Source organism: Populus nigra, chromosome 3 (assembly GCF_951802175.1).
Source record: "Populus nigra chromosome 3, ddPopNigr1.1, whole genome shotgun sequence".
Taxonomy (NCBI): domain Eukaryota; kingdom Viridiplantae; phylum Streptophyta; class Magnoliopsida; order Malpighiales; family Salicaceae; genus Populus; species Populus nigra.
In genome coordinates this window covers 1,972,938-2,000,466 of record NC_084854.1, presented here as the reverse complement: position 1 = coordinate 2,000,466, position 27,529 = coordinate 1,972,938, and the positions used below count along the sequence as shown (strand labels likewise).

Sequence of the window (27,529 nt, the reverse complement as noted above, 5' to 3'; positions counted from 1 at the left end):
ATAAAGTTTAAAAGATTATTTCAAAATAGTTTTTATTCCATATTGAAAATATATTATCCTGTCATTTTAAATTAAAGTATTTAAATTACAAATATTTTTTATTCCATATTAAAAAAATATAACTTTTTTATTGTAAACATAAAGTATATATATTAAATAACTTCAAATCCCACATTAAAAAATAATTTTTATTTATTGTGAACATAGAATATATATAATAAAAGGTTTCAAATTTTATATTAAAAAAATAAAGTATTTTTCTAGTATTTATATGATGAACTTTGAAATTAATTAATAATTAATTGAAAAATATATATATAAAAATCTCTAATTAAAAAAAATATTCTTTTAAAAAAACATATTGTAACTAGATTTTATCAGGTAAATTAGATTTCAAGTTAATTTAACAAATCAGATGATTTTCTCCAAGTTAATTGCCGCCCTGAGTTTTGAATAAAATAAACCCGGCTAAAACTCCAAATCTCAGGTTATCCTGTCGCAGGTCTAATAACTATACTCGGCAGATCTTAATAATTAAAATTACACTTGTGCCATATTATTTTATTTCTTATCATCTTCTTTTTCAAAATAGATGGTGCGTAGTCAAAACATAGCTGATTTATTGTAGATCACTAATTTTTTCTCCTTTATTTTTCTCCTTTATCGTCAAAAATAAAATAAAATATCGTGGTACTTATTTTATTGACATTTCAAATTCGTGTGAAACCCTTTAGCAAAATAAAAAAGAAATTATGTACAAATTTGAAAAAAAATCGAAATTAAGGAAACTCCATTGTACAAATTCGGCGCAATAAAAAAATCGCCAGCCCCGAAACTGGCCTCGGCTCTCGCGTGTGCGTACGAGTTCGAGTCAACGACTCACTCACCTCGTTGAGTTGACCGTAAATCCTCAGTGATCACCATTTCAGTCCAAACCGATCTCTAATTGATGTCTACGATGGCTTCAAGTTCCTCTTCTAATTCAATCCTTCCAGTCTCCGTATCTCCACTCGACGATGAGAGGCAAAGAGAGAAAGAGAGACTGATCAAGGGCGACGAGAAGGCCTTCAGAGGATCTTCAATGACTAAGAGAGGAGCTTATGCTGCTATTTCTTACATGTCGTGTGCAGGTATAAATCAATTCTTGAACAATTTACACTGATCATTTTTTTTAATTTTTATTTCTGTTGTTCGATTCGGTCTGATATCTTTGAATGTTGATATCTATTATTAAATTATCTGCGTGTGGTTTTTTTATAGGGAAAGGAATTTTGTATAGCTGATTTTTTGTTAGTTTTTTCTCCTCATAGAGAGGATTGTGTTATTAGATTTTGTGAATTGTGGATTTGGTGATTAGGAATGTGGTTACTGGTGTTAATTTGAGGTTTAGAGTGATTAGATTGGATATTTTACCGGATTGTTTGTTATTTGTTTATGTGATTCCTGAAGTTGGATGGCTTATTATGTTTGAGATATTTTGGAGATTTTAAATGAAGTAATAACGTGGAACTTATTGAATATTATGGCTTCATTTTTTCTTGTATCCTTCCAGAAAAGCGCACGGATGAGGAGAATGAGGAATTTTTTTTTTATTTTTAATAATTTGTAGGGAAATGAATCAATTGGAAAGGGAAAAAAAAAAGAAACGACATCGATGAAATAGCAGGATGATAGTCTTATATAGACTGTCATTTCTGAGTTTTTTGTTGTAATTATTTTCAGCTACTTACGGTTTCTGTTGTATGTTTTGCAGTGCTTTTGGTATTGTTCAATAAAGCAGCTCTTTCTTCTTATAACTTCCCTAGTGCAAATGTCATAACATTATTTCAGGTAGATCTTCCTGAGCTAACATGTTGCATTTTATTATTTGCCATTTTAATCAGAATGTTTTATGTATTTTATGCCTTTATTGTCAATGGCTGTCTTGGCAACATTATAGCCACATTTCTCACTCTCGTTTTGGTTCCACGCAGATGATATGCTCGTGCTCCTTTCTGTATGCATTGAGACGCTGGAGAATTATATCTTTCACTGATGGTGGATCTTTAACTACTTCTGATGTCAACGCTACTTTTGTACCACTGGAGACATTGATGCACACCCTACCTCTTGCATTGACTTATTTGCTTTACATGGTATGTTAGTGTGTAACATCGAATAGGTTTCTTACCTTGTTGAATTTTCACTTATTATTAATTTCTACCTCTTCTACTGTTTCCCCATGAAAGCTAGTTACAATGGAGTCTGTCCGTGGGGTAAATGTTCCCATGTATACCACCCTAAGGCGGACAACAGTGGTATTTACAATGATAATGGAGTATATTCTGGCAGGGCAAAGATATACACGTCCAATTTTTGGAAGGTAAATGGTCCTTTATTGTAGCTATTCTATCAAAATATTATTTGCGAGCAATTTAAATTGTAATATTCTGCATCCACTGTTATGACTTTGTCCAAAAATTTAAGTTGACGTCTCCATTAAGGTTGTGTTACACTTACAAAATCTCCCTGGATTTGCACGAGCTTGATTAATGTGTGTATTTTGTAGGAAAAAGAACAGAACAGAAAAGAAAGAGCTTGAAGGAATAGAACTGACTTTTTTTTTCTTCATTTTAATTTCTCCTTTCATTTTGATAGTCCTGTTTCTGCATCGAAATATCTAATTTGATAGGAACTTCAATATAGATTTTGCTGCTGGAAATAGCTACTGTTCCATTGTAATTTTTTATTGCTTCATTTAACTGAAAAGGTTAAGGATGTTACCAGTGTTGGGTTGATAGTTCTTGGTGCATTTATTGCTGGAGCACGGGACTTGTCATTTGACTTCTATGGCTATGCTGTTGTCTTCGCAGCCAATTTTACAACGGCTATATATCTGGCAACCATAAGCCGTATTGGTAGTACTCACACTTGTTTTTCTTCTTGGAATTTCTCTTCATTAGCTTGACATCTCTCTTTGTATAGTGGCTAACATGTTCTTTTTCCCAGGGAAATCCAGTGGCCTAAATAGCTTTGGCCTTATGTGGTGCAATGGTAAGTGAAGATGTTTAAATTAATTTGTAATCTGTTGAATTTATTTTCATGTGCTCCAGACTTTTCTGTCCTTTACCTGAAATTGTACATTGTGTTGCTTTTCCTATTACAGGAATTATATGCGGACCGGTTTTGTTATTTTGGACATTTATCCGTGGCGATTTGGGGATGACAATGAATTTCCCTTATCTGTTTTCCCCGGGTTTCTTGGTAATTCTTAAAGTCCCTTTTTCCCCTTGTTTTAACCAAGCATGGTAGCTTAGTCCACTGGCACTTTGTAAGTCTTAAATGTACATTTAGTGTAGCTGCCCTTATGCTATAACATCTAATTCTCTGTACAAATCTGTACTGAATTAGTTAGGAATTAATTGGAAAAAATCTACATTCTTAGGCACCAATGGTCACGTGTGTCTTTGCCCATGCCTGGTTCCAATTCATTACTAGTATTGATGGGGATGTTCTGACAACCCACTGCAATTCAGTTCTTACATTTTATTTGGGTGTTAATGAATTTTAAAATTCTCCCTCTTATGTACTGGTGTTGCAAGCACTATGGTATCTTGTCTTTCTACCAGCATGAATCACTTGACGCATAAAGCTGTTTTAATTCTGTCATTTTCTTGTTTTAGTGCACTTATTTTTGTAGAGGGTTTTGACAAAAGTGGTGATAACTCTGCTTCTCTCTTGAGCAGGCTGTATTGCTTCTTTCATGTATCCTGGCTTTCTTCTTGAATTACAGTATCTTCCTGAACACAACTCTCAATTCAGCACTCACACAAACAATTTGCGGTAACCTTAAGGTTAGTTAACTAATCACTCTTTAATGTCTTGCTACTGTAATGCATGGAATTGGGCAACTTGTTGATGATAAGAGTTCTATCTTTCTTGGGAATGATATTCTAGTGTGTGTCCGAGTCATCTTTGTCAATCTCTGGTAATGGAGGCATGGCACTCCTAAATCTGAAACGAATTACATAAATTATTCAACTTGTCTGACCAACAGACTTCTTTTACTATTGTCTGATTTTGAATACCAAGCTGCATTAACTATAAATTTTAGGATCATCATATCGAATAAGGACCTAGCCAATGGTGCTAGTCACCCAGTTTCCCAGATTTACACAATACATTTATCTTAAACTTACAAGTGGATGCTTGTGTGTGTGTGAGGGAGAGAGAGTGTAGCCATGGCTGGACCTGTTTGTATTGCAGTAAACAAAACAAAAAAAGGAGGGGGGGGGGGGGCTATGTTGGCCTCTGTCAGGATCATTGCAGATGCTGTGAAACCAGGTTAGAAGTAAATAAATTAAAGAACAAGTTTTTAATCTTGACGGGAGTTGAAAATCTGGCCATGTTTGGTACATTTTCGAGTTTTGAAAAAGTGTTTGTGGTCATTTATATTTGTGTATTATAAATGCGGAAAAATGAAGGGCTTTTCAGCTACTCTTAGCATCATTGCAGATTTTGCATGAATTTTTGAGGAGGTTGGAATTTTTCAAATATCATCCATGGTTGCAAATTTTGCTATGAAATGGTGATAATTTGACATATTTGGGGTTAAAGAAGTGGAAATTCTAGATGATGAACATCAACTATTATCTTCATTAGTTATTGGTAAAATTCCCAAGTTAATTCAGCACATCTAGTGATCCATGGCTATACTGAATATTCCATCCTTGCCACAGACATTATGGATACTTTTATCAAATCTTTTGGTATCATGTTCATGTAGGATCTTTTTACCATTGCACTTGGCTGGACTATTTTTGGTGGGCTTCCTTATGATTTTGTGAGTAAAAACCTTCTTATATCTGTTCTCTACACGCACTACTAATATCTGTTCTGCATTTGTGATTTCACTCTCTGATTGAATATTATTTTGCTTCCTTACAGTTCAATGTCATTGGGCAATGCCTTGGTTTTGCTGGCTCCGGTTTGTATGCCTACTATAAGCTCATAGGGAGGTAAATGCACAAACTATAGAGACCCTTGCTTCACAGGATGTTCCCGCCTGCTATAGGTTCCTGGAAGAGACCTAACTATGTCGAGGAGGTTTTTGTTCGATAGAAGGTCACTGATTCAAAAAGCATATTCTGGGAACCACCAGGCCCCGACTCCAAAACTGACCACCATTTTTAGAGCTTTTATTTATCTTTTCTCGGCAACATTGCAAGTGTCTCGGTGTATCAGCCGGACCTCTGATGATGTTGAAATATGCTTATGATACTATCCTACCTAGCCATTTTTCCTTGTAAAAGACTTGCATGTTCCAGTGACTTCAACCTGTCGAAGTCCGTGTATATGATTGCAGTTTGTAATGGAGCTTGACTTCAGAGTTCATAGAACGCCTTATGCTTGAGAGAATTCTGTTATTTTCGTTTGCAGTTTTGCTATTAACCGGAGCCAGCATTGGAGCAAAAATTAGGAAAGCACTTTCAAGGGACAAGGAATAAGACCAGTACTTGTAAACTTCTGCTCCATTTCTTTTTCTCATGGAAGAAAACCAGTAATGAGAGAAATCTTGGATTAACTTTTTTATTAAAACCAATTTGTTTTTTTTTATATTCTTGTATTGAGCTAGCTGGATGACCTGTCAAGTCAATTCACGCCTTAGATTTTTCAAATTAACTCGTCGGGTTATTTTGGGTTTAACAACTTTGTCTTCGATTTTCCTTTTATTGAAGATTTGTTTGGCTGTCATGTATATATTTTTATAAATATTTATCTTTAAGCTTCAGGGTGGGAGACTTCATCTTCTTCACAACACTTTTCCCCTGTAGCTCGTCTACAGCCACCACTTTTCGACTCCCTCATCGGTTAACATAACCATCAGAGGTTCCTTGCCTGCTGTAAAGGGACTTCTTTGTTTCATGCGAAGGGTCTTCTTCGTTCTCAAGGTTACACATCTTCCTCGTTTTTTGGTGTCACATCTCCAAACACACTAAACATTAATAATTCTTAATTTCTATTACTAATATTTCTAATAAACAAATCCATTAATAATAAATAATTACTTATTTTCTCTCTTTAATTTGTTATTAACATTTAAACCTCTATTTTATTAACACACTAAACATTATTTTTTATTCGACAATGAAATTATTCTCATGCGAATATAGATTAATTTATTTTCCTTAAGGGTTCACCTTTACTTTTTTAAAAATCTTTCTCAGGTAATAATTAATCCTTATGAACATGTATTATTTTCCTTTCTTTAAGGGCTCACCTTTACCCTTTTAAAAATATTTTTTAGGTAATTATAGAATAGATTAATTTCCTTTCCTTAAGGGCTCACATTTACTCTTTAAAAATATTTCTTGGGTAATAATTAATCCTTAGGAATGAAATATCAAACCAAGTTAATTAATAAAACCTCATTGGCTTTTGCATGGAGATTTTCTATAATTTCGAAATTATCAAGCTAATAATAATAGTAATAATAATAGTAATCTCTATTTTGTTGCATGAGCTGAGCTGGTGCCCAAAGAAACCGTTATTCTTCAAAAAAAAAAACCCAACTGTCACCCTTGACCCTCTTTCCCTCCCCTCCTCTCCCCTCCCCTCCCCTCCCCTCCCCTCCTAAAACAAGCAATTCCATATTCCAGAATCTCCCAAAAGCGAAACCCTAACTCTCTCTCCACATTTTCACTCCACAATGCGTGTCTCTTTCACCTAAGAATCTTCTCAAAATCAATACATAAATGAAGGAGGAAGAGGAGAAGGAAGAGGAGAGCTCTCTGATTCAGCTGGCTGATTTCAGAATCGACGGTTCTTATTCACCTCCAACTTCTTCTTCTTCTTCTTCTGGTCGACACCTTCACCGCCGGTCTACTTCATTACCGTCCTTAATGACTCTCGATGGCCGACGTTCAAGTTTCGGGAACGTCACCAAGACTCTTTTTTATTCTTATAATAAACTTCCTGAAGAACCTCTCAGACTCTCTGTTCTCAAATTAGACGCCTCCTCCTTCGGTTCGTACCTTATGTTTCTTTTCTTTTTTTTTATTGTTTTTCGTTCTGTTCTGCTTGGTTGCTGAGAAAATGCAGGAAAATGAGAAAAGTTTTTAAGAAGTTGGGGTTAATTTGTGTGTTTACAGAGATTGAAGTAATGAAGTCAGCTACAGTTGAAGAACTAAGGCAAGCGGTTGAGGCTGCGTTTAGTTACATGCCGCAGGAAGGGCCGGGAAAGATCTCATGGTAAAATTCAATTAAATTAACACGAAAATTACAAATGCAATTCGTGTTTGTTGATGCTTTGGATTTTGAGTTGTGTTTTGTTGAGATATATTATTAATGAGGGGAGAAGTGAATTGTGATTTGGAAATCGTGTAGTTTGTGTTGGTTTGCAAGATGTGGAAGAGAATGTTAGGGTTTGGGGTTATTGATATATGATGCTTTGTTGTGTGAATTTTTGGTTTTGTGTAGGCCACATTTGTGGGGGCATTTTTGCTTGTGTTATGGTGATCAGAAGTTGCTTATGGAGACAGATTATATTAAGAACTATGGCATCAAGGATGGTGATCAGGTACGTGGCACGTTTTTCTTTTGTGGGTTTAGAAGATATTTTGGTTATTTCCTATGCTCCTGTAGGTTTTTTTTTTTTATTTGTTTGTTGGATGGATGATCGCTGCATTGCAGATGAAAACAGCTGCATTCATGGGTTTGGTGCGTGCATGATGCATATATAAAGATAGGTGTAGTCGTGTAGATGTAATGGATTTTGATGATTCTGGTCTTTATAAACTGAGATGAGAATGGCTAAGTTCCCGGAGTATCTGGTCTTGGTACTGCCGGGAGTTAGTATTGCTTTGCTTGTTTACTAGAGCTCTAACTGATGTCTATGAAATCTCGAAGAATCAAATTCAGTAAATGATATTGGGTGTCCCTGGAGTTGTTTGTTGATAAAGGCTATTAGTTTCCAGTTTTGTTACTAGTTTAAGGAACTGCAAAGAGTTTACGCTGGAATTACTTGATGCTCACAGTTTCTTGTTTGGTATTTGCAGCTTCAATTTATTCGGCATGTCTCAGGCAACTACTACAGTTTGAAAAAGAAGCGTTCATTGAAAAAGATTGCTGGGTCAGAAACACCAAAAATGTAAGGATCTGCGCCTGACCATATCTTTCTTTGATTTCTTTAGATATTATCATTGTGTCAAGTATTTTGTTTCAGTTTACTTACTAGCTTTCAGTCACAGATAAACATGCTTGCTTGCCAACATAGGCAAGTTTGTCATTTCTTAAGCTATGTTGAACTACTTAGTCTCTCCATTTTACCTTTGCAATTTTGCATAAACAAACACATGTTTTATGCTATAGTGCAACTATAAGAAAAAAATAGGCTCCGCGGAAATTGTTGTGTACTTAAGATATGGCAATTCAATTATGAGAGGCTTTGGGTAGGCATGATTTTCCCCTATTTCTGAAATCGACACATGCTTTAGGCTACCTTGAAACTAAAAACAAATTAGATTGCAGAAACCGGAGTGTATTTAAGATATGGCAATTCAATTTCTGAAATGCTTTGGTAAGCATAATTAATAATTTCCTTTGACATGTACGGCTTAGTGAGATTGAATGAACTCGTGGACAATCTATGAGAAAGAGATAAGAAGGGTTTCGGTCTTCGGAACCTCTTGAAGCCCTTTAAAACATTATTATAGTTGCAACTTTGATGTTACCACTCGTCATTTGTAAATGTCTATTAAAAGGTTCCAGTCCACTTGCATCTGGCATGGGTTGCTTTAAAAAGTGTTAATTCTCTAGTGACTTCAGGAATCTGTCTTTGTTTACAATTCATCTATCGGAACCATATATGACATTACTGGGAATGTGCATGTGCGCAGCTCACTGTCACCATCAAATCGCTCTGAAGAGAAAGGACAGAATTACGAAGACAAAGGTTATGATGACTTAGAGAATGGGAAGTGCCAGCATTTTCAAGAAAAAAATGACGGCATTATTACACAAGACGAGGCCAGATGGAGTTGTTGCTTCAGACAGTGGTTCATGTACTCCAGGCTGTCAACCATGGATAGGACAATTGGCTGGAAGACTTCTCCATCTAGATCTGCCTGTGGTTTCTTGGGCAGTTTTAGAAGGATACTGCAGTTTTACGGTAACAATAGTTATTCCCGAAAAGGTACACTTAGAGAGGATTAGTGATCGGCTGAAATGCATTACAAATGCGGCTTCTTTCTGTTATTGAACCTTTACCTCGAGCCTACAGAGACATGCCGTGATAGCCTTGAATGTAAGCTGCCCCTAGTCTCTTAACATGCTGCGGAAACCATGTTTTTGTACAAGTGTAGCTTACAAATCTGAATTGCTCAATGATTTCGGTTTACAACACTAGCCATGATTATCCAATGCCCAATGGACAGTGGACAAATACATGCACTGATACAGGTAGTGGCGCACTACACCATTCTCCCTTTCTTTTCCCAAACCTACTGCAATGCAATGGATGAGTTTAAGAATTCAAAATTACATATAAAATTATGTCCTTTCCTCGATTTTCCTGTCACTGTATATTCTCTCTTCCCACAGCGTAATTGAATATTTTGACGAGAGCAATAGAAAACGTAAAAGCATTGATAACTTTCTACAGTGAGTATTTCCGCAAGGCTATTTAACATGGGCAAGGTTGGGATCACTGATTGCATGGATTAGCCCGTTTCGTTTCAGTTTTTTTCTAAAGAAGTTAAAAGACAAAGTTATTTTAAGAAAAACAAATTAAAAAGTTAGACTTGTTTTAACTAGGGTTGTTTTAATTTGACAGGTTAATTTTCACAAGTTTTTCTTTAAAAAACCATTCAACGTAGCACAAGTCATGGATTGTATCGCTGGCCAGGCCAAGTCAGACAAGTGTTTTTGATAGTAAAAAAAAAAAACTGTTTGTTAAAAATTTAAATTTAGTTTATTTAAAACTATTTTTTTTGTGTTAACATAAAAAATAATTTTTAAAAATATATATAATTTAATATATTTATAAAAAAAATATTTTAAAAAATAATTACCACTGATGATACATAAATCAGGGTTAACAGGGATATTACACATCCTATCAACCAATCTGGCAACGGATATAATAGGAAATCAGATCAAGCCATGCCATCATCCGATCATCGTCAATAAAATCTTACAAGGGATGTTTTGACACTCGGTCGATTAATCAAAGGCCCAAAGAATGACCGGTAGGGTGGTAAACGGTTTCTTTTTGCTAACCTTGGGTCCCAGAGGTCAGATAGGCAGGGCTGTCTCTATGAATTCCGGGCGGGTCGGATCAATACGGACCAGGGTCAAGAACACACAAATCACACGTGCATAGCAATCCCTCTCCGCTCCACTCCTTCCCCTTGCCCATTACAAACCTCAGCAATTTGTGTGGCAAAGAAAGAGATAACCCCCTTCCAAAAATCCCCTCCCCATTTCCACACAAAATCTACCATTCCCACCACCATCAGTCATCACCTCTCACACCCCGAAGGACACCTCAACTCTAAATTTTGCATCTTTAGTCATCAGCCATGGCCAACATGATCATGGCCTCTTCCAAACCTCTCATCACCCTCTCCTCCTCTTACCTCCCCACCAACACCAAACCCAAATTCCAAATCCCACAACTTTCCTTCCCTAAAATCCTCAAGATCACCAAACCCCAACTCCTGTCTCTCTCCACCTCCACCCTCAAATCCCTCTCTCTCATTGCTGCCACTTCCTTAACCTTCGCACCACCTTCTTTGGCTGAAGAAATAGAAAAAGCTGCACTCTTTGACTTCAACTTAACACTTCCTATAATCATGGTTGAGTTCTTGGTCCTCATGGTTGCTTTGGACAAAATCTGGTTCACCCCACTTGGTAATTTCATGGATGGGAGAGATGCGGCTATAAAAGAGAAGCTGAGCAGCGTTAAAGATACATCTGAAGAAGTTAAGCAACTTGAAGAACAGGCTGCTGCTGTTATGAGAGCAGCTAGGGCTGAGATATCGGCTGCACTGAATAAAATGAAGAAGGAAACACAGGGTGAAGTGGAGCAGAAGTTGGCTGAAGGAAGGAAGAAAATTGAGGCTGACTTGCAAGAAGCATTGGCTAAATTGGAGACTCAAAAAGAGGAGACTATGAAAGCACTTGATTCACAAATTGCTGCTCTCAGTGATGGGATTGTTAAGAAGGTGCTTCCTGTTCAATGAAGTTAATACTTTGTGGTTTAGTATGTGCTTATATTTTGTGAGATTGGAAATGAATTCCGTTTCTTAATGTATATGTTCTTTGAATTACACTGATGGTATGCAATGAAAGGAGTGGATTGTAAAACTTTTTCTTTCTTTCCTTCTTGTTGCTTAGTTTCCGTTGCTCTTTCCCCCTCCTTGTTTTATGGAAATACTGAGTTAAGTTGCTCTGTGAGCTAGAGTTGTTTGTGAAATAGCAGTATAAACTTGTGTTCAGATATTAGGATGGAGTTTAGGGAGATCCTTAACACTAAAAGCATAGGTGCGCTATCATTCAAAAAAGGACGCAAGTGTGTTTTGGAGATTAGGATGGAGTTTAGAGAGCTCTTTTCTCACCTTTGTGACCATCCCGTTTTGGTCAGTTTTGGTCAGTTTGCCTCTAAAACGGATGCTTGTGGTTTTCTTTTGTGTGTGCCTTATTTCAATATGTGAACTGGCATTGCTAAACTTGAGAAGGTAATTACAACTTTAGGTTGTAGGAATTGGAGAGGAGAGGTAAATAAAGATGGCATGGGTTGAAGTCATCACACAAATTTGAGTTTGATAAGCAACATCATTAATGAAGAACGTAGGCAATGAAAATTAGGTTAACATGCTTTGTTTCTTAGGTTTTGTTGTTTACCATGTTTAAATGAAAATTTGGCAACTGGGTTAAATTGCTCTATAAACTAGAAATTTGTAGCAAGCTGGCAGTATAAAGTTGCCTTATAAGAGTATCTGACAGCCTCTTCTGATCATTTGAATCTGTTCTGGCACCTTCACTGCCTTGGCCTCTAAAGATGATGTGGTGGTGCTCGTGATCTTGTTTTGTGGTTTAATGGATGTTAATTTTATTTGGCTATATGCTGATTGCCAATGGTGAGACTTGAGCAAAGCATAAAAGGTAATTTGGAAACGTTGATCTTTGGTTAGGTGTCACCAGACATCCAAGAGGGTGGTGAATTTGTGAAAGAGTGTTTGGAACGCGGTGTTTCTCAAAATTCTTTTTTTATATATATATAAAATAATTTTTTATATATATTTTCATTTCGTTTCAATGTATTAACATTAAAAATAATTTTAAAAAATAAAAAAAAATTATTTTGATTCATTTCTAAGTGAAAAACATTTTAAACCGCCACTGCTATCACAATTCTAAACACACCAAACTACACTTATTTCTTTCAGATGAACCTGTTTGGGAGTGTTTTTCAAAAGTGTTTTCAAAAAATTTTGAAATTTGTTTTTTTACTTTGAAGTAATATATTTTTGATATTTTTAAATTATTTTGAAGTGCTGATCTTAAAAATAATTTTTAAAAAATAAAAAAAATATTATTGACACATTTTTCCGAGTAAAAAACACTTTAAAAAACAACTACAACCACACTCTCAAACACTACTCTCACAGTTCTTTTCTAGTAACCAGTAGAAAAATAATGGGATTTGAAATCAATTCAGTTTCTTTGATCTGAAACTGGAGTATTTGTAAGGCAACAATTCGACAGATGACCCTCGAGCTTTCTACCTAACGAAGAAACCATTGTGCAATTGAATAACAAATAGAAGCAGAAATCTTATAGTGAGGGTGCGCAATTTCATTTGTAAGTGATTAGTAGTAGCTTCCAGATTGTAGATTTAAAGGAAATTTAATGATGAAGTGAGAATTTGCTTTTTTGGTTCTTAGATCAATTGTGTTTAAGTGACAAAAAAATCTTATCAAGTTAAATTTAAGAGTTAAAGAAAAGAGAGGAGAAAAGGAATTATTTTCTTTCAAAGTAAAAAAACTTATATTTTCTAATGAGTTATTCTCATTCATATATATATATATATATATATAAAGTAGAAAAAACGATTACTTTTTCTAGTAACTCTTCTAAATATTTAAACTAGATTCATCTCTAGTGGATAGACTAAGCCTAACCGGATAACCAACATAAATATTATCATTGACAAAAATTATAATCTAATTATACAAGCTAGAGATTTATTAATAAAGGATTGAGATATACAGGTGATCTATGTCTATAGAGAAATAAATTTAGTGGTAGATTGGCTAACCAATTATGGTTTAATTAGGATACTTTTTTGATAGATTTTCTATTTTTTTTAATGACTTTCATGTGGATCTTTATTATCATTTATATTATGATCTGATTGGATCAACTTTATCGTGTTTAATTTAATTTAATTTTTTAGCCTTGATTTTAACAAAATAATAATAATAATAACTAACACAAATAAATACAAGCATTTTAAACAAGCACAACTGTTACAATTTTTAGTGTGATGCGCATGAAATACATGCAAGATCATTGTTAGAACCATCATACTTGCTAACCATTGATGAACTCATCGGATTATCCAGCAAAATTTAGTGTTAACCACTACATATCAAATAGAAGCTGCCGAGCTAGCTTCGGCCATCATATATTATACATAAACAAAGGTTTAGTGATGGATGAATGATAGGAAAAAGACATATTCTTAAACTACTTGAGTGCAAAGCATGATTTGAAGAGAAAGGACACCATCGTCTAGACCAGATGATCAAAGTAATCGGCCGGCTGCACCCAGTTCCAGGGAGCATTCATAAACATGTGGTAGGAACTTGGAACTCACTCTACATGCAGTGACTGAAAACCATGTAGAAAGATCCATGGTGACCATAGCTGATCAAGGTCGCTTGTGTTTGACAATTAAGATTTGTGTGTGTGTGTGTGTATACGACTTTTGAATTATAATTTTTAGTTTTAATTCATAATTCAAACAAAAGGAAAGAATCCCAACTTCTAATTAAAACAAGATTTAAATTAAAAATTATTTGTAATAAAAAACACTTGCGACTTTTTGAAGTCAAAAAATAAAAAACTTAAATCGACTAATAAGAACCATAACCTGACTCTGTAATCACCAACAACAGAATTCCTACTTGGCATTTCATATCAGTTTTTTGAACGGGGGTTGGGATCTGGACAAGGATTGCTTGCTGGATTATTACATGATGGCTTGCGCCGAGGTTAGACGCATCTTGCACATGTCCATGGCCATTACGCTAGGTTTCTTAGACTTGTTGGGTTTAGTTTGCTTGTGTTTTGTCATGTCTTTCGATTGAGAAAACAGAGCCAGTCTTGCGGTGCAAGTTCTTGATCTCTTCACTTCACAAGGAAATTGACTGCTATTTTACAATATCATGTTTGCTACTGCAGCTATCTTAGCTTCGTAACGTCCAATGAATGCATGTCGCATCATAAATAAAGGGCACTTTTGGCCTTTCCTTTGTCTCATCAAGTCGTTTGTTTAATAATGTTTTATAAAGTCTTTTTTTAATTAAAAACATTTTAAAAATCAAATCAAACCACAAAAACACACTAGCAATTTCAACTACACCTCATTAAGCTACTATTACACGAAACCCGGAATATATATATATATATATATATGAAATATCTCTGTATTGGCTAATTTGAGTGTGATTAATCCATCTAAAATTTAGTATCTGATCAGTAAATATTAATAATTAGGGTGAAGGATATGTTCGTGTCAATCAGAGGATTTCGTATATGAGTGTGATAGTAGTTTAGTTTAATGGTGCAAACCATGTTTTTTAAAAATTAAAAAAGTTATTAAAAATTAATTTTTTAACATATTTTGATATATTAATCTAAAAAATAATTTATAAAAAATAAAAAATATATTATTTTGATGTATTTTAATACAAAAATTACTTTAAAAAGCAAACATAACCACAATTCCAAGTAAACACAACCACAATTTCAAAAAAACATATTAAGGTATCGTTCGATATTGCGTTTGTAACTGCGTTTCATCAAAATTTGATTTTTTTTTTGCTAAAATTGAGTGTGGTTTGTACTTTTTGAATTGTTTTGATGTGCTTATGTCAAAAATAATTTTTTAAAAATAAAAGAATATCATTGACATGTATTTCAGCACGAAAAGTTATTTAAAAAACACCTACAACCACACTATCAAACACGCTCAAACATAAAAAAAAAAAAAAAAAATTTAGTTAAATAGGTCCAGTTTTCAATAACTCAAACATTACAAGCCAACACAAAGAATTGTTTATAGTCGAGTTGACCTGATAGCCTATAGATCCAGCCTCTTTTTTAAACTACTCTCTAAACCAGTTCTAACGATTATGATTAAATAATTGTCTATCAAACTCTTTTTTCCCAGTTAAAGAGATATCTCCTCAATTTTTCCAAACTATGTTTCAATAATTCAAGTGACCCAAAATATTAAAAGAAAAAGGTGGGAAAAAAAAGAAAAGGCAATGACCCCAATTTTGGAACTGAATTGTCATTTTAGATGCAAAATCTCAATTATAATCAAGAGTATATTAGATTTTATTTTTATTTTACTTTTAAAGTATGGAAATAATTATTTTGTAAAGTTTTTTTATTTGAAAATATATAAAAATAATTTTTTTTTAAAAAAAATTATTTTTTATATTAAGATGAAAATACTAAAAAAAAATATTAATTTAAAGTATATATAAAAAAATTTCTAAAAAATACTTTTAAAATAAAAAATAAAAATCTCAAACCTTCCATGTTAAAGAGAGAGATAGAGACAGTCTCTCCTAAGTTGTTGTTGTTAGTGGTGTCAAAATTTGCTTCCATTTGCAAATCACTGTTTTGTTTCTTTGGTTGTTCCCTCTCTCTCACTCTCAATCTTTCTGTCCTTTACTCTTCTAGATTATTATTGTTATTATTAACAAGTTTACCTTTTATTTTTCCTAATTCAGCTCAATCAATTCGTCGAAATTTCTGAGGCTTTTTAAAGCCTCTCTCTCTATATATTTTCTCTTCAAGCCTCTCTTTAATCAGTTCTTCCAGAGTAGGTATTTCTCTTCTTTAATTTAAGATTATGTTTGTTAAAGAGAGAAACTTTGGTTGATTGCTTAGAAATTGTTAGGAATTAATTAGAGAATGAAAATATGAATTCTGGGTTTCAATGTTTTTTGTGTTCTTTTGCTGTTCAAGTGAAGCAAAAAGTAAAGGGTTGAGAGCGTAATATTCAAAGACTGCAGCTTTTTTTCCTTTCCTTTAATGGAAGCCAACAGGGTCCTTAAGGAACTGTTTGGGTTCCGAGAAAAAGAGTTTTTTTTTTTTAGTGATCATTTCATTACCAAACATAAAGAGCATAAAGTCTGTGAATTTATTGTGAAGTTTGCTTGTTCTGCATAATTACGATATATTTTGTGATCTTTTATCTTCGCATGTTTATTGTTGATTGTATCGATTTGTTGCAGATACTTGTTTTCCAGTATATATTATTGCAATTCAATTATTTTGTTTGATGGGTTTTTGTCAATTTGTCTTCCTTTTGAAATTAACTCGACATATTTTTTCTTTTTTGTATAAGATAGAATGGCCAGCAAAGTTGTTCCTGCTCAACCCGTGACTCCTTTCGAGTTTGAGCTTTATGAAGATCCTGATCACCTTAGAACTGTGGTGGCCTCGTCAAGCCAGCCAACTCCTAGGATTGATCCTGCGAAATTGAAACTTAGACATAGAATTGGGAGGGGACCTTTTGGTGATGTTTGGTTGGCTACTCATCATCAATCAACTGAAGATTATGATGAGTGTCATGAAGTGGCTGTCAAGATGTTGCATCCCATTAAGGAGGAACATATGAGGGTTGTGCTGGATAAGTTTGATAATTTGTTTTCAAAGTGTCAGGGCATAGAAAATGTGTGTTTTCTACATGGGATTTCAGTTATAAATGGAAAGGTGAGCTGATGCCTTTATGTGTGATATACAATGATTAGATTACATTTCTGGCTAGTTATTAGATCATTAGTACTAATGCCTGTATTTCATTATAGATATGCATCGTGATGAAGTTTTATGAGGGATCCGTTGGGGACAAAATGGCTCGCCTTAAAGGAGGGAAGCTCTCATTACCTGATGTTTTGAGGTGAATTGGTTTTTCCCCATAAAATCTGAATGATTAAATTAGCAAAGAGCAGTCTAGCCTCAGTGCTTACTTATGTTTGCAGGTATGGGATAGTGTTGGCTCAGGGAATTGCACAGTTGCATGCTAAAGAAATCCTAGTTTTTAACCTTAAACCTTGTAGCTTCCTTCTTAATGAGAATGATCAAGCAGTTCTGGGCGATGTTGGTATTCCTTTCCTGCTATTTGGAATTCCATTGCCAAGTGCAGATATGTCTCGGAGGCTTGGAACCCCAAACTACATGGCTCCAGAACAATGGCAGCCAGAAATAAGAGGTCCAGTATCCTTTGAGACAGATTCATGGGGATTTGGGTGCAGCGTTGTGGAGATGTTGACTGGTGTTCAGCCTTGGCGTGGGAAGTCAGTTGAAGAAATTTACGACTTGGTGGTTAGGAAACAAGAGAAACCACGTATCCCTGAGGGCCTCCCTCCTCCAGTTGAAAATGTTCTTCTTGGCTGCTTTGAATATGACTTGAGGAGTCGGCCCTTGATGACAGACATAGTACGTGTATTTAAAAGGTAGGTCTTGCATTATAAGTAGATCTTTGGTATGCTAATCCTGTTATATGCTGACAAACATATGTTGCTATCTTTTGTAAAATGAAAATTAGGTCTTTCATTACTTTCTTCTAGACATCACTTGCCTTGGAAATGCTGATGAATGCAATAAAATGGGTACTTAGGCCGTATAGTAAATGTGTCATTAGATTTAGCTTTACAAATGGCCTGTTTGGATAAGCATACCTGTTGGACATCAAACTATGCTTGTATATGTATCTTAGTTCTTTTTATTTGATTACCTTTTATTCCCAAAAAATTTCAATTTTATGTTTGTACAGAAAATTTTGCCTCCTTGCCACAAATCTAGATGGCACAGCATTTAGGATAAAAAATTTTGTGTTCACTGTATATGTTGTTTCCTTATTGTCCATTTCTATGACATGAAGAGGAGACGGATTCTGTGGGATACTGTGATTTCTCGTTCTTACTCCTATGGATTAGACAATTCTGATGCTACTCTCTCACTAGCTCCCTCCCTCCTTCCACCATGCTATCTATTTTGTATATATACAAACTAATCACAGTAAGTTTAAGAGACTAATTTATGCTCAAGGGAACAGATGTTTTTCCAGAGTTAGTTGACATTCGCTCGTGGTTTGGTTAGACACCCCTTTGGTCATAAATACACTTATACACTGATTTCCACTTGTTGTTTTTCTTTGCTCAACCTTCATAGATATTGACATGTGCTGGTGGATTGCATTACCATGTCTGATCTTACAATCCCCCTCTGTATTTTCCTTTGACTTGTGATTTTCCCCTTCATTGATCATTATGAGTATTTGCTTCTTATTTTGGAATGGAAGTTCTCTTGTTCACTCCTTGTACTTTTGTGTTTTTCCTTGCAACAAAATTTGCAGCTCGCAGAATGCAGTTTTTGTAGATGGAGGCTGGACAGGGTTTGGCAGCAGAACTACACTGGAGAAATTTAGTGGCACTGGTTACACAGAGTGGTTTCTGTCTAAGGATCATCTGCAAGTGGGAGACATGGTGCGTTCCAGGAGGCCACCTAACTCTTGCAAACCTGAAAATATGGATGTCCCGGAAGGAACCGTAGTGGGTTTAGAACGTGACCCAGATCGAGATGGTTTTGTTTTGGTGAGAGTTCACGGCATCCATGACCCATTAAGACTTCCTGTCTCAACCTTGGAACGAGTCACTTTTGGTCTTGCAGCTGGGGATTGGGTACATCTGAAGGAGGAAGACAGAAGGCACTCACCAGTGGGCATTCTTCATTCCATAAAACGTGATGGAAGTGTGGCTGTTGGATTTATAGGTGTGGAAACTCTCTGGAAAGGAAATTCTTCAGAGCTGCAAATGGCTGAACCTTACTTTGTCGGTCAGTTTGTGAGGCCGAGAGCTAATGTTCTTAGCCCCCGATTTGAATGGCCTCGTAAAACAGGAGGGGCCTGGGCTACTGGGAGGATTTGGTGGATCCTGCCCAATGGGTGCCTCATTGTAAAGTTTCCTGGAAGATTGACAATCGGACAAGAAAATAGCAGTTTCTTGGCTGATCCAGCTGAAGTGGAAGTAGTTTCTTTTAATTCCTGTCCTGGGGTCGTCAAAAAATATCAACACTTTGAGGATTTTCATTGGGCTGTGAGACCTCTTGTGATAGCATTGGGTATATTTACAGCCATGAAGGTTGGATTTTTTGTCGGGAAGAAAATAGGGAGATCAAAGAAGCGACAGGGTAGTGCAGTGCAAAGTAATGGCCAACATGTGGATGACCAGACTAGCGGCAATGGTAGCAACCAATGGTTTCCGCCATCCGTTAAAAATATCCTTGGTGTTAGCCCTGCTGCGCGGTAGCTGAGCTTTTTCAAGTTCACAAAAACCTGTACATAATTCATTTTAACTATCTGCATCGTGTTTAAATCCTTTTTAGCGTCTTTCTTCCAAGTCGTGGTAGGAACTGGCACTACTGCTGGTGATTATTTACTTTCGATGAAGTCAAGCTTGCTCTTGATATATGTAATGCAAAGATGCACGTATGCTTGTGCAGTTTCTGAAAGCCAGCACTATTTCGATAGTGTTTCTTGTTTTGTTTCATGTTTTATTCATGTTTTCTCCATTTGACTTGCATGATAATGGAAGCAAAATTAGGACACCCATTCATGGAAGAAGTTGGTGGCCATGCTCTATACCATCCATGTAAACCCAGATACAGAACTTAACAAAAATCGAAACATAGGAAACCCAAACTCGGAGAAAATTAATGGCATGAGCCCACAGCCATACATACTGCCAGCTACTATGCTGTCCAGTAGATGCTTGATACCAAGCTAAGACATGTTGCCCAGATCCAATATGTACCAAATTATAGTGGCAATCTCTTACTGATCGGGTTAACAACTGTGCAACAGAAACATGCTCACAGTGTACAACTCATCATACTACAGATTTTGGCAACACAACAATGGAAGTTAGATACCTATACACAATCTATTTAAGCTTCAGAATCTATCAGTCTGCACCAACAGTAATACCAGCATCTTGCAAAAGCTGTTCAGTCAAAGATGACAGCCGAGCAACTTCTGTTTTAACCTCCTTGAAACATTCATTGTTCTCTAACAGAACAAGGCCAGGACCAGAGCCGTTTGGCATGAAAATATCAGTATCAGCCTCAATGCTCAAGCTTGCTTTATTTAAAAGTTCTCGACTCATTTCTGCAAGTTTTTGCAGAGCGCTGGTGGCAGCTTCAACTTCAAGTTGAGCGGCCTCTAGTTTGAGTTTCTCAATAGCCAAGTCTCCAGCACTACTCTCACCGATTCTCTCTTGCGCTAAAGAATAAAGCTTCCTCAGATCATTAGCATCTTCAACTGCCTCTTCCTTCAATTTTCTCAGTTCTTTCTCCTTTGTATCCAATCTCTCGAGAACTGTTTTAAGCTCTTCATCTTTGATTGCGAGAGCTCTCTTTGCTGCTAGAACTTCCATTTCTTTCACTCTTAAGCTTTCTCTGCTAAACTTGAGTTCTGTTTCATACTGCTTCTTCTGCAACCTAAAATCATCACTTAGTTCATCCAACGGTTGTTGAAAGAATTCCAAGGTCATATTGTTGGATTGCCTTAGTTCATTCTGATCTTTAATGGAGATAACCAATTCGTTTGTAAGCTCTACGATCCTTTCCACTACAGATTCCGCTTCAGAGACTTTCACCCTTGTATTGTTCAATTCATCTTGCATAACCTGAACATGCTCCTCTTTCTCCTTTATCATGGTGGTGGCTTGGACAAGTTGTTCTTCTTTACTGCTCATTAGCATCCTTAGCTCTGCGACCTCCTGATTTACTTCATCCAAATTCTTCCTCGCGTCAAAGAGTTGCAAATCTTTATCCTCCAGTATAAGCTGAAGAGAAGCCTGCTCAGATTTTAAATTCTGGATATCTAGTTTAGCTTCCACCAAATCTGATTCTTTAGCTTGAAGAAGATGCTGCATTTCTCCAAATTCAATATTTTTCTGATGCAGTTCCTGTTGTAGAAAAGACGTCTTCTCAATTTCCTGCTGCAGAGAAGATTTCTCCTTCTCTAACTCCTTCTGTAATTCTTCCACCAGCTCCTTCTCCATGGACAAGTCTCGTTCAAGCTCCTTATTTCGAGCCTCTGCAGTCCTAAGCTTTACTCTCTCACTCTCCACTTCTATTTTGGCATTTTTCAAACTATTCAGGTAAGACATAACACTTTTCCTCTGTTCTTCAAGTTCTGCTAGTTGCGTTTTTAATAGCTGCTCTTGTTCTTCCATTTGCTTTCTAGAGAATGCTAGAGATTTTTGTGAAGAGATCAGTTCAGATCTCACGTCTTCAAGAAGCTTATACACCCTTCCAAAATCCTCTAAAGCCTCATTAGTGTCTCTGACTTGTTTAGATGCTTCCTTTGCCAATTTGTTCAGTCCTTCCTGGATTAGTAACCATTCCCTTGTCCGATCCTCCAAATTGGACTCCACAACTTTTAACTTTTCTTCCTCAAATTTCCTCAGATTCGTAGAAACTTCCAGTTCTTCTTCTTTCTCTCGAATAAGCATTTGCAGTCCTTGAAGTTCGATTTCTTGTCGCTTCACAACCTCACTGGCTTGGTTCAGCAGTTGAGCCTTGTATTTCAGTTCAGAGTCAATCCTAGCAACTTCCTCACTTTTCTTCAGCAAATCAGTTTTCATTTTATCCATTTCATCTTCTTTGAGAGAAAGTGCAGAACATGCAGAAGCAATATCCTGTTCTTTCTCCTTGAGTTGAAGCTTTAATTCTTCAATCTCCCTGGCTTGAGAAGCTAGATTAAGATTTGCTTGCTTTAGCTCCCCTTCAAGTTTTTCATGCTTAGAAAAAGCAGCTGTAATTACATTTTCCCGTTTTTCCAACTCCTCCTTTGCCTGATTTAATCTGCTGTGTTCCAAGAAAACATTTCTTTCAGCATCTTGAAGTTCTTCTTCCTTCTTCTTCAAGGCTTTCAAAAGAGCAAGAAGATCAGATTCCAGAATTTCAAGATTAACCACTGGTTGAACATCCTCGGGAAGGCGAGAGCTCCTACTCATCTGTTCTTCGAGTTTCAGAGTCTGTGCAAACAATCTCTCAAGAAGAACCCTTGCAGGTTTAGTAGCCCCATTTTCATTGATGCTCGAATTCATGTTGTTTGAGATTGATTTGACAATCTGCAGTGAAGGGCTTTCTATTTTTGATGTTGTTATGAAAGCCAGTCTGTTCTGCTTCAAGTTGAACCTCGGTGAAAACTGCAGCAAAATAATTCACCATATCACATACTGTATAGGAAATGGATATTAATGACAATCAGCAATTAATCAAGATAAATGAGCATTCTTTTTATGACATCTCTTTCCATTTTTGCCAGTATTTGGCTACAACTCAGCTAGAGATTTTGAGAAAAATTTAGAAATCACCTAAATTTGAAATTTTACTGCAGGCCACACACGAAAGCACTTACAAAATAAGACAAGAGAATGGGCGGGGGGCTGTTAACTTGGAATTCATACAACGAATTTCACCAATATATATATATATATATATAGAATTTACAATTACCATGCTTCAATATCAATTTCCCCAATGTAACCAAATTGAAGCATGCACTGAGATTCCACATTCTCTAATCTCTATCTTTTCCTTGAATTCTTTTCCCAACTTATACACACACAAACACACAAAAGAATACTTCAATCTCCAGACCCGAATTATAAGTTCACCATCTTTAAGTCCCAAAATAAAATTCTTGATTCATTTACAGAAAGCACCAAGATTTCATGGTAAATTTTTTTGTTACTATCACATTGGCATGAGCCTAATGCATGTGAAGAACAAATTCTTCTGAAATTCATATACCGCTCTCTACCAAGATTTAGCATGCACTAACCCATCTCTCCAATTTGTCAATAGATGCCTAAAGAAAACAAGAACCAATACACAACCCCTCAGTTTCCCCAATAATTTAGGAATCAACATGCACAAAAAAAAAGTAAACCAACAAACAACACTTGCAAAAACAAAAAGAAAACAAAAGCAAGCTCATTCTTGAGATACAAATAGAGAAAGGGAGAAACCTTGGAGGAATGGAGAGAAGATTCGACTGGTAGATAACAGCGAAGGGCAACTGAAAACCCCATTTGACAAGGCCACGATGCTCTCTGTCTATCTACCTAGCTGCCATTAAATCACTAATCAATAAACCATCAAGAATCTATCCAGTACTCTCACAAGAAAAGAAAACAGCTAATAAATCTTACTGATCAAGACTCAAGATTTGGCAGGCTTGAGAGTCAAGAAGTGAAGGAGAAGAATCATCTGGGACCATGGATTCTTTCTTCGGAGGGAAATGAAACGACCGAGACAACACGAAAGGGAGAAAATAAAGAGGGAGGGTCACATTAACATGAAGCACAAGCTTCACCGTTATTTGGCCTTTTTTGGTTGAAGGGCTTTATCAAGGTGAAGTGAAGGCATTGGATAAGGAAAACATTATCTTACGTGGAGTGCTAGGGTTGGGCTTATTTGTTCGAGTTTAAAGATATTCTCGTATCAACTTTCAACACCGATACTATAAAGCCCTTTGATATCTTTGATATTTTAATAATTTTTGTTTTTTCCCAACTACATATAAAAATAATAATTTGGTTAGTTAGATGTTCTTTTCACTGTTCAGATAATTGCATTTTAAATTTTAATTTTATGGAAGCTATAATGATATATATATTTTTTATATATAGATTTATTTTTCATTTATATTATATATATATAAATTTATCACACAATAATTATAATCTTGATTGATCAAGAATGAATTTGCATCTCAAGTTGTCATGTTTTATCAAATTCAATTGAAGCTATAACTCTTGTAACATAGCCTTGCGCTCCGTTATAAAAAGAAGAAGATGAAGAAAAGAACAAAAAAGTACGGCAGGCAAGAACTTCACCATTGTTGGGCCCATTCGAGCTGGTCCACGAGTGACTGGTTAAGGGCTTTGTCTGTTTGGGAAGTGGTAAATGAAGGCTTCGAATAAGGAAAGCAACAGCCTTCCAGAGGCCAGATCCTTTGATTTTAGACCACCCTTTTGTTTGCACGTTGGATAATAATTGTCCACCCTACTTTGTTTTTGTCATTTTATTTAAAAAAAAATTGTTAAATTAATGTTTTTTCAGTGTTTTTTTTATGATTTTAATATCAAAGATAAAAAAAATTTAAATTTTTTTTTTATGTATTTCTAAGCAAAAGAGATCATACACTACAATACCAAAAACCTATAAAAAATCTTTAATTTTTTAGAAAAAATCAACTTAATCATTGTATAATTTAGTCGTTTTTACACTTACCTTGAATGATTTTAAAAATTATAATTTACATGTTGTCGCATAACAGTTTACATCATAAATCATTTTATAATTTAGCTTGTTTTATACTCACCAAAAATGTAAATTATAATTTTAAAAAATATAGAGGGTAAGTGTAAAAATAACTAAACTATAGAATAGCCAGGGTGATTTTTTATTTTTTGAAAAAGAAAATGATGAAGAGCTATTCATCCAAAAATAAGATATTTAGACATGTAATCCTGTTGATTATTTTTTGGACAAGACCTGAACCCAAGTCTAAAGGGAGGCAAACGTTTGCCACTGAACTTGCTCCTTAGGCTGCTTCAGATATGTAAGGACCAAATTAAAAGGAAACATTAAAATGGATATTAACTGGTTTAATTGGTAAAATTCATGGCCTTTTCGATAAATTGCACGTGACTCTCTTCGCTTTAGCTCGTGTGGATGACACAACATGCTTTATACTTTTCGTGAGAGAAGATCAAGTGGTGATTATGACTTCACTTTCCACTAACAAATAGTGGATTACCCTCACGATTGTCTGTAATTAAAAAGAAGTGGATATGAATTCTCAAATAAACAAATTATACTAAAGTATAATTTCGCACAGTATAATGAAGGTTGAATGAAGATGGAGGAGGTGATTGGTGAAGTTGTAGTTCGTAAAAAATCTTTTGATATTAGCTGCAACAATTTCCATGCGTTTTTCTTCTTACTGCTGCATTAACTTCCAAAGATAGGATTTATTTTATTGTTTTAACTGGATTTGGTCTCACCTTATCTTATTTCGCTGACATCTACTTCAATCCCATGCGGTCTTTTGCAGCAGCTGATTAAGGTTGTACTAAAGTGATCAACTTCCTGGGAACTATACATGGATTTCTGGTCTTGTTGAGGGTGCTGTTGATTGTTGGATATCATGTAATCATTGAGCCCTTCAAAAAAAAACAAAAAAAACAGGCAGTGGCTTCTGTCATAGAGATTGATTGATGTCAGAGAAGGATTGTTTATGGTTTAGTTGCATGCAGTCAGTAAATGTTTAGTTTGTTTTTTTTATTTTTGTTAAGTAATAAAAGTTAATTTCTGTTTAAATTATACAAATTAATATTGATTCTTTAATGTGTTTCTTGTTATTGAACCTGGCGAGGTTTGTTTTGGCCTGTTCTGATGGTTGTTTTATGCCTAGCAGATACTATAGAATCATCACCACGGTCCACAGAGATGCTTCTTTTCAGATTTTCAAGAGCCGTTTTTCATGAAAACAAGCCTTGCAAATCAAAGCTGCTCACCATAATTTTTCTAAGGTAAGGAGCAGCACTGCTGTCCATGCCAGATATCAACTGTCAGAAAAAAAAAAAGAGGCTTCTTATTGAGAACCTCACAATGATCTCCAATCTGTTGAATCGATTGAGAAAGGAAAAGGTGATGGAAAAAAAAAAACCTATTACAAACCCTAAGAAACTGCAGGATTGCAGATTTACTACATCAAATTGGATTAACTTTGTGTTTGATTTAATTTTACAACTCGGCTCACTCAAAAAATGGGTTGGTTGGATTTTGAAACGTTTCTCGGGTCGGGCGGATTTAATACATACAAAGAATGCAATCAACACATGAAATTTTGTTGGAATTTAGAAATTTAAGTGCTCTAGCATATTTTGAATGAATTACGACAGTCCAGATACAACTTCGATTCTATTTAAATACAGAATTACAATTCTACTTGGAAGGTCATTATTGCTGGGTAGGCTACAGCCATTTTGTAGCCCCTGGAGGGCCATGCTCGCCTTTCAACCCTCCTATTGGCATGCTTCTGATGGAAAAGCAATTTCATTCATAATTTTTACTAAATACATATTTTAGATAAAACAACTGCACAAAAAATAATTTTTTTCAAAATCACTTTCATCCATAATTGTTTACCAAACATACTCTTGACAAATACATCGAAAAAGAGCTTGGTTGAGGAGATTTTTACACCTTTTTTTTGTGATAAAACTTGCACCGAAGACAAGTAGAGTCACGGTTTCATGATGGCCTGCCCTCGATGCCCTTTTCTTGTAGGTACTTTAGGCGATTGATTTAGCTTGCGTTGCGTGGAAGGAAGGGTGCCACCCATGATAAACCTCCCTTGTCATTATCCTGCTTTGGTTTAAGCGTAAGGGCCTTCAAATTCCTTAGTGATTGAAGGGCTCGACTTGATCGTCGATAATGTCCACTTTTAGCTTAGAATAAATCATCCAAGAAATAATTTCATATGATGGTGGTTTGTATTAGAGGTCAATCTCTCTTGCATGGACTCCACTCATCTCATCTCTTGTATGTAATATTTTTATTTATTTATTTTTTCAGTGTGCAAGAACAGATGACAAAAGGGGGTAGCGATATGCCCGACTTTCTTCTATTTTTGCTTGAGATTGGTTTGTGTTTGGATTGGATTTAATCCTTGTTGGGTTTGAGACTGAGTCGAGCCTTTTATTTCTGTGTGATCATAAAAATTACAATACAATATATAGAAATAAAATCAATTATTTAACGTTTGGGACAATTTTGTGATAGGAGGGGAGAAATGAATTGGGAGAAGGAGAAATGAATGAAATTTAATAAATATTAAAAATATTTATTTATTTCTCTAAGCAAGATGAAAAGGTACTAGACTATTTCACAATTTTTCTAAAATCTTAAGAAAATAAGCTAATATCAAAAACTTATAATTAATGCCTTTTCTTTTCTCTCCATTTGAATTTTGTCTTAAGGTTTAAATGCTATTGACTTCCATTCCTCTTTCTATCCTAAGTCTATTTATCTCAAATTTAACAACATACATTCTATTTTGACATGATCAAATTGCTATCCCAGCAGCACCGCATAACAATAGCCAATAAATTCATAATTTTTAAACTTAATCTAGTTAGAAGTTGATACAGGCAAATCT

The 27,529-nt window shown here is 35.3% G+C and overlaps 5 protein-coding genes across 13 annotated transcripts; 4 read left to right on the top strand and 1 right to left on the bottom strand.

Moving 5' to 3' along the window:
- Positions 1–754: 754 nt before the first annotated feature.
- Positions 755–5,577, top strand: LOC133687754 (UDP-N-acetylglucosamine transporter UGNT1). The gene is made up of 10 exons (XM_062107062.1): positions 755–1,130; positions 1,754–1,830; positions 1,974–2,135; positions 2,229–2,362; positions 2,767–2,897; positions 2,989–3,033; positions 3,146–3,243; positions 3,726–3,833; positions 4,766–4,822; positions 4,927–5,577. Exons 1-10 carry the CDS (start codon positions 950–952, stop codon positions 4,999–5,001), a joined length of 1,068 nt encoding a protein of 355 aa, XP_061963046.1. The 5' UTR covers positions 755–949; the 3' UTR covers positions 5,002–5,577.
- A 1,013-nt stretch (positions 5,578–6,590) lies between these two features.
- Positions 6,591–9,379, top strand: LOC133689130 (uncharacterized). Its single transcript, XM_062108889.1, has 5 exons — positions 6,591–7,005; positions 7,131–7,230; positions 7,459–7,558; positions 8,037–8,128; positions 8,877–9,379. Exons 1-5 carry the CDS (start codon positions 6,735–6,737, stop codon positions 9,190–9,192), a joined length of 879 nt encoding a protein of 292 aa, XP_061964873.1. The 5' UTR covers positions 6,591–6,734; the 3' UTR covers positions 9,193–9,379.
- Positions 9,380–10,423: 1,044 nt separating this feature from the next.
- On the top strand, positions 10,424–11,346 carry LOC133689954 (ATP synthase subunit b', chloroplastic). Its single transcript, XM_062110073.1, has one exon. The coding sequence runs from the start codon at positions 10,560–10,562 to the stop codon at positions 11,220–11,222; it is 663 nt and encodes a 220-aa protein (XP_061966057.1). The 5' UTR covers positions 10,424–10,559; the 3' UTR covers positions 11,223–11,346.
- Positions 11,347–15,786: 4,440 nt separating this feature from the next.
- On the top strand, positions 15,787–19,828 carry LOC133690283 (protein KINASE OF THE OUTER CHLOROPLAST MEMBRANE 1). Of its 8 annotated transcripts, none has more exons than XM_062110522.1 (6): positions 15,787–15,911; positions 16,011–16,102; positions 16,635–16,998; positions 17,094–17,185; positions 17,268–17,741; positions 18,644–19,828. In XM_062110522.1, exons 3-6 carry the CDS (start codon positions 16,636–16,638, stop codon positions 19,593–19,595), a joined length of 1,881 nt encoding a protein of 626 aa, XP_061966506.1. In that variant the 5' UTR covers positions 15,787–15,911; positions 16,011–16,102; position 16,635; the 3' UTR covers positions 19,596–19,828. The 8 variants fall into 8 exon arrangements, with proteins under 8 accessions (XP_061966506.1, XP_061966507.1, XP_061966501.1 ...); XM_062110523.1 differs by having other exon boundaries at positions 16,631–16,998; XM_062110517.1 differs by having other exon boundaries at positions 16,011–16,106.
- A 146-nt stretch (positions 19,829–19,974) lies between these two features.
- LOC133690282 (uncharacterized) lies at positions 19,975–23,719 on the bottom strand. 2 transcript variants are annotated; one of them, XM_062110514.1, is made up of 3 exons: positions 23,511–23,719; positions 23,328–23,427; positions 19,975–22,502 (listed from the first exon to the last, which is right to left on the bottom strand). In XM_062110514.1, the coding sequence occupies exons 2-3, from the start codon at positions 23,388–23,390 to the stop codon at positions 20,250–20,252; spliced, it is 2,316 nt and encodes a 771-aa protein (XP_061966498.1). In that variant the 5' UTR covers positions 23,391–23,427; positions 23,511–23,719; the 3' UTR covers positions 19,975–20,249. The 2 variants fall into 2 exon arrangements, with proteins under 2 accessions (XP_061966498.1, XP_061966499.1); XM_062110515.1 differs by having other exon boundaries at positions 23,328–23,423.
- Between the last annotated feature and the right edge of the window lie 3,810 nt (positions 23,720–27,529).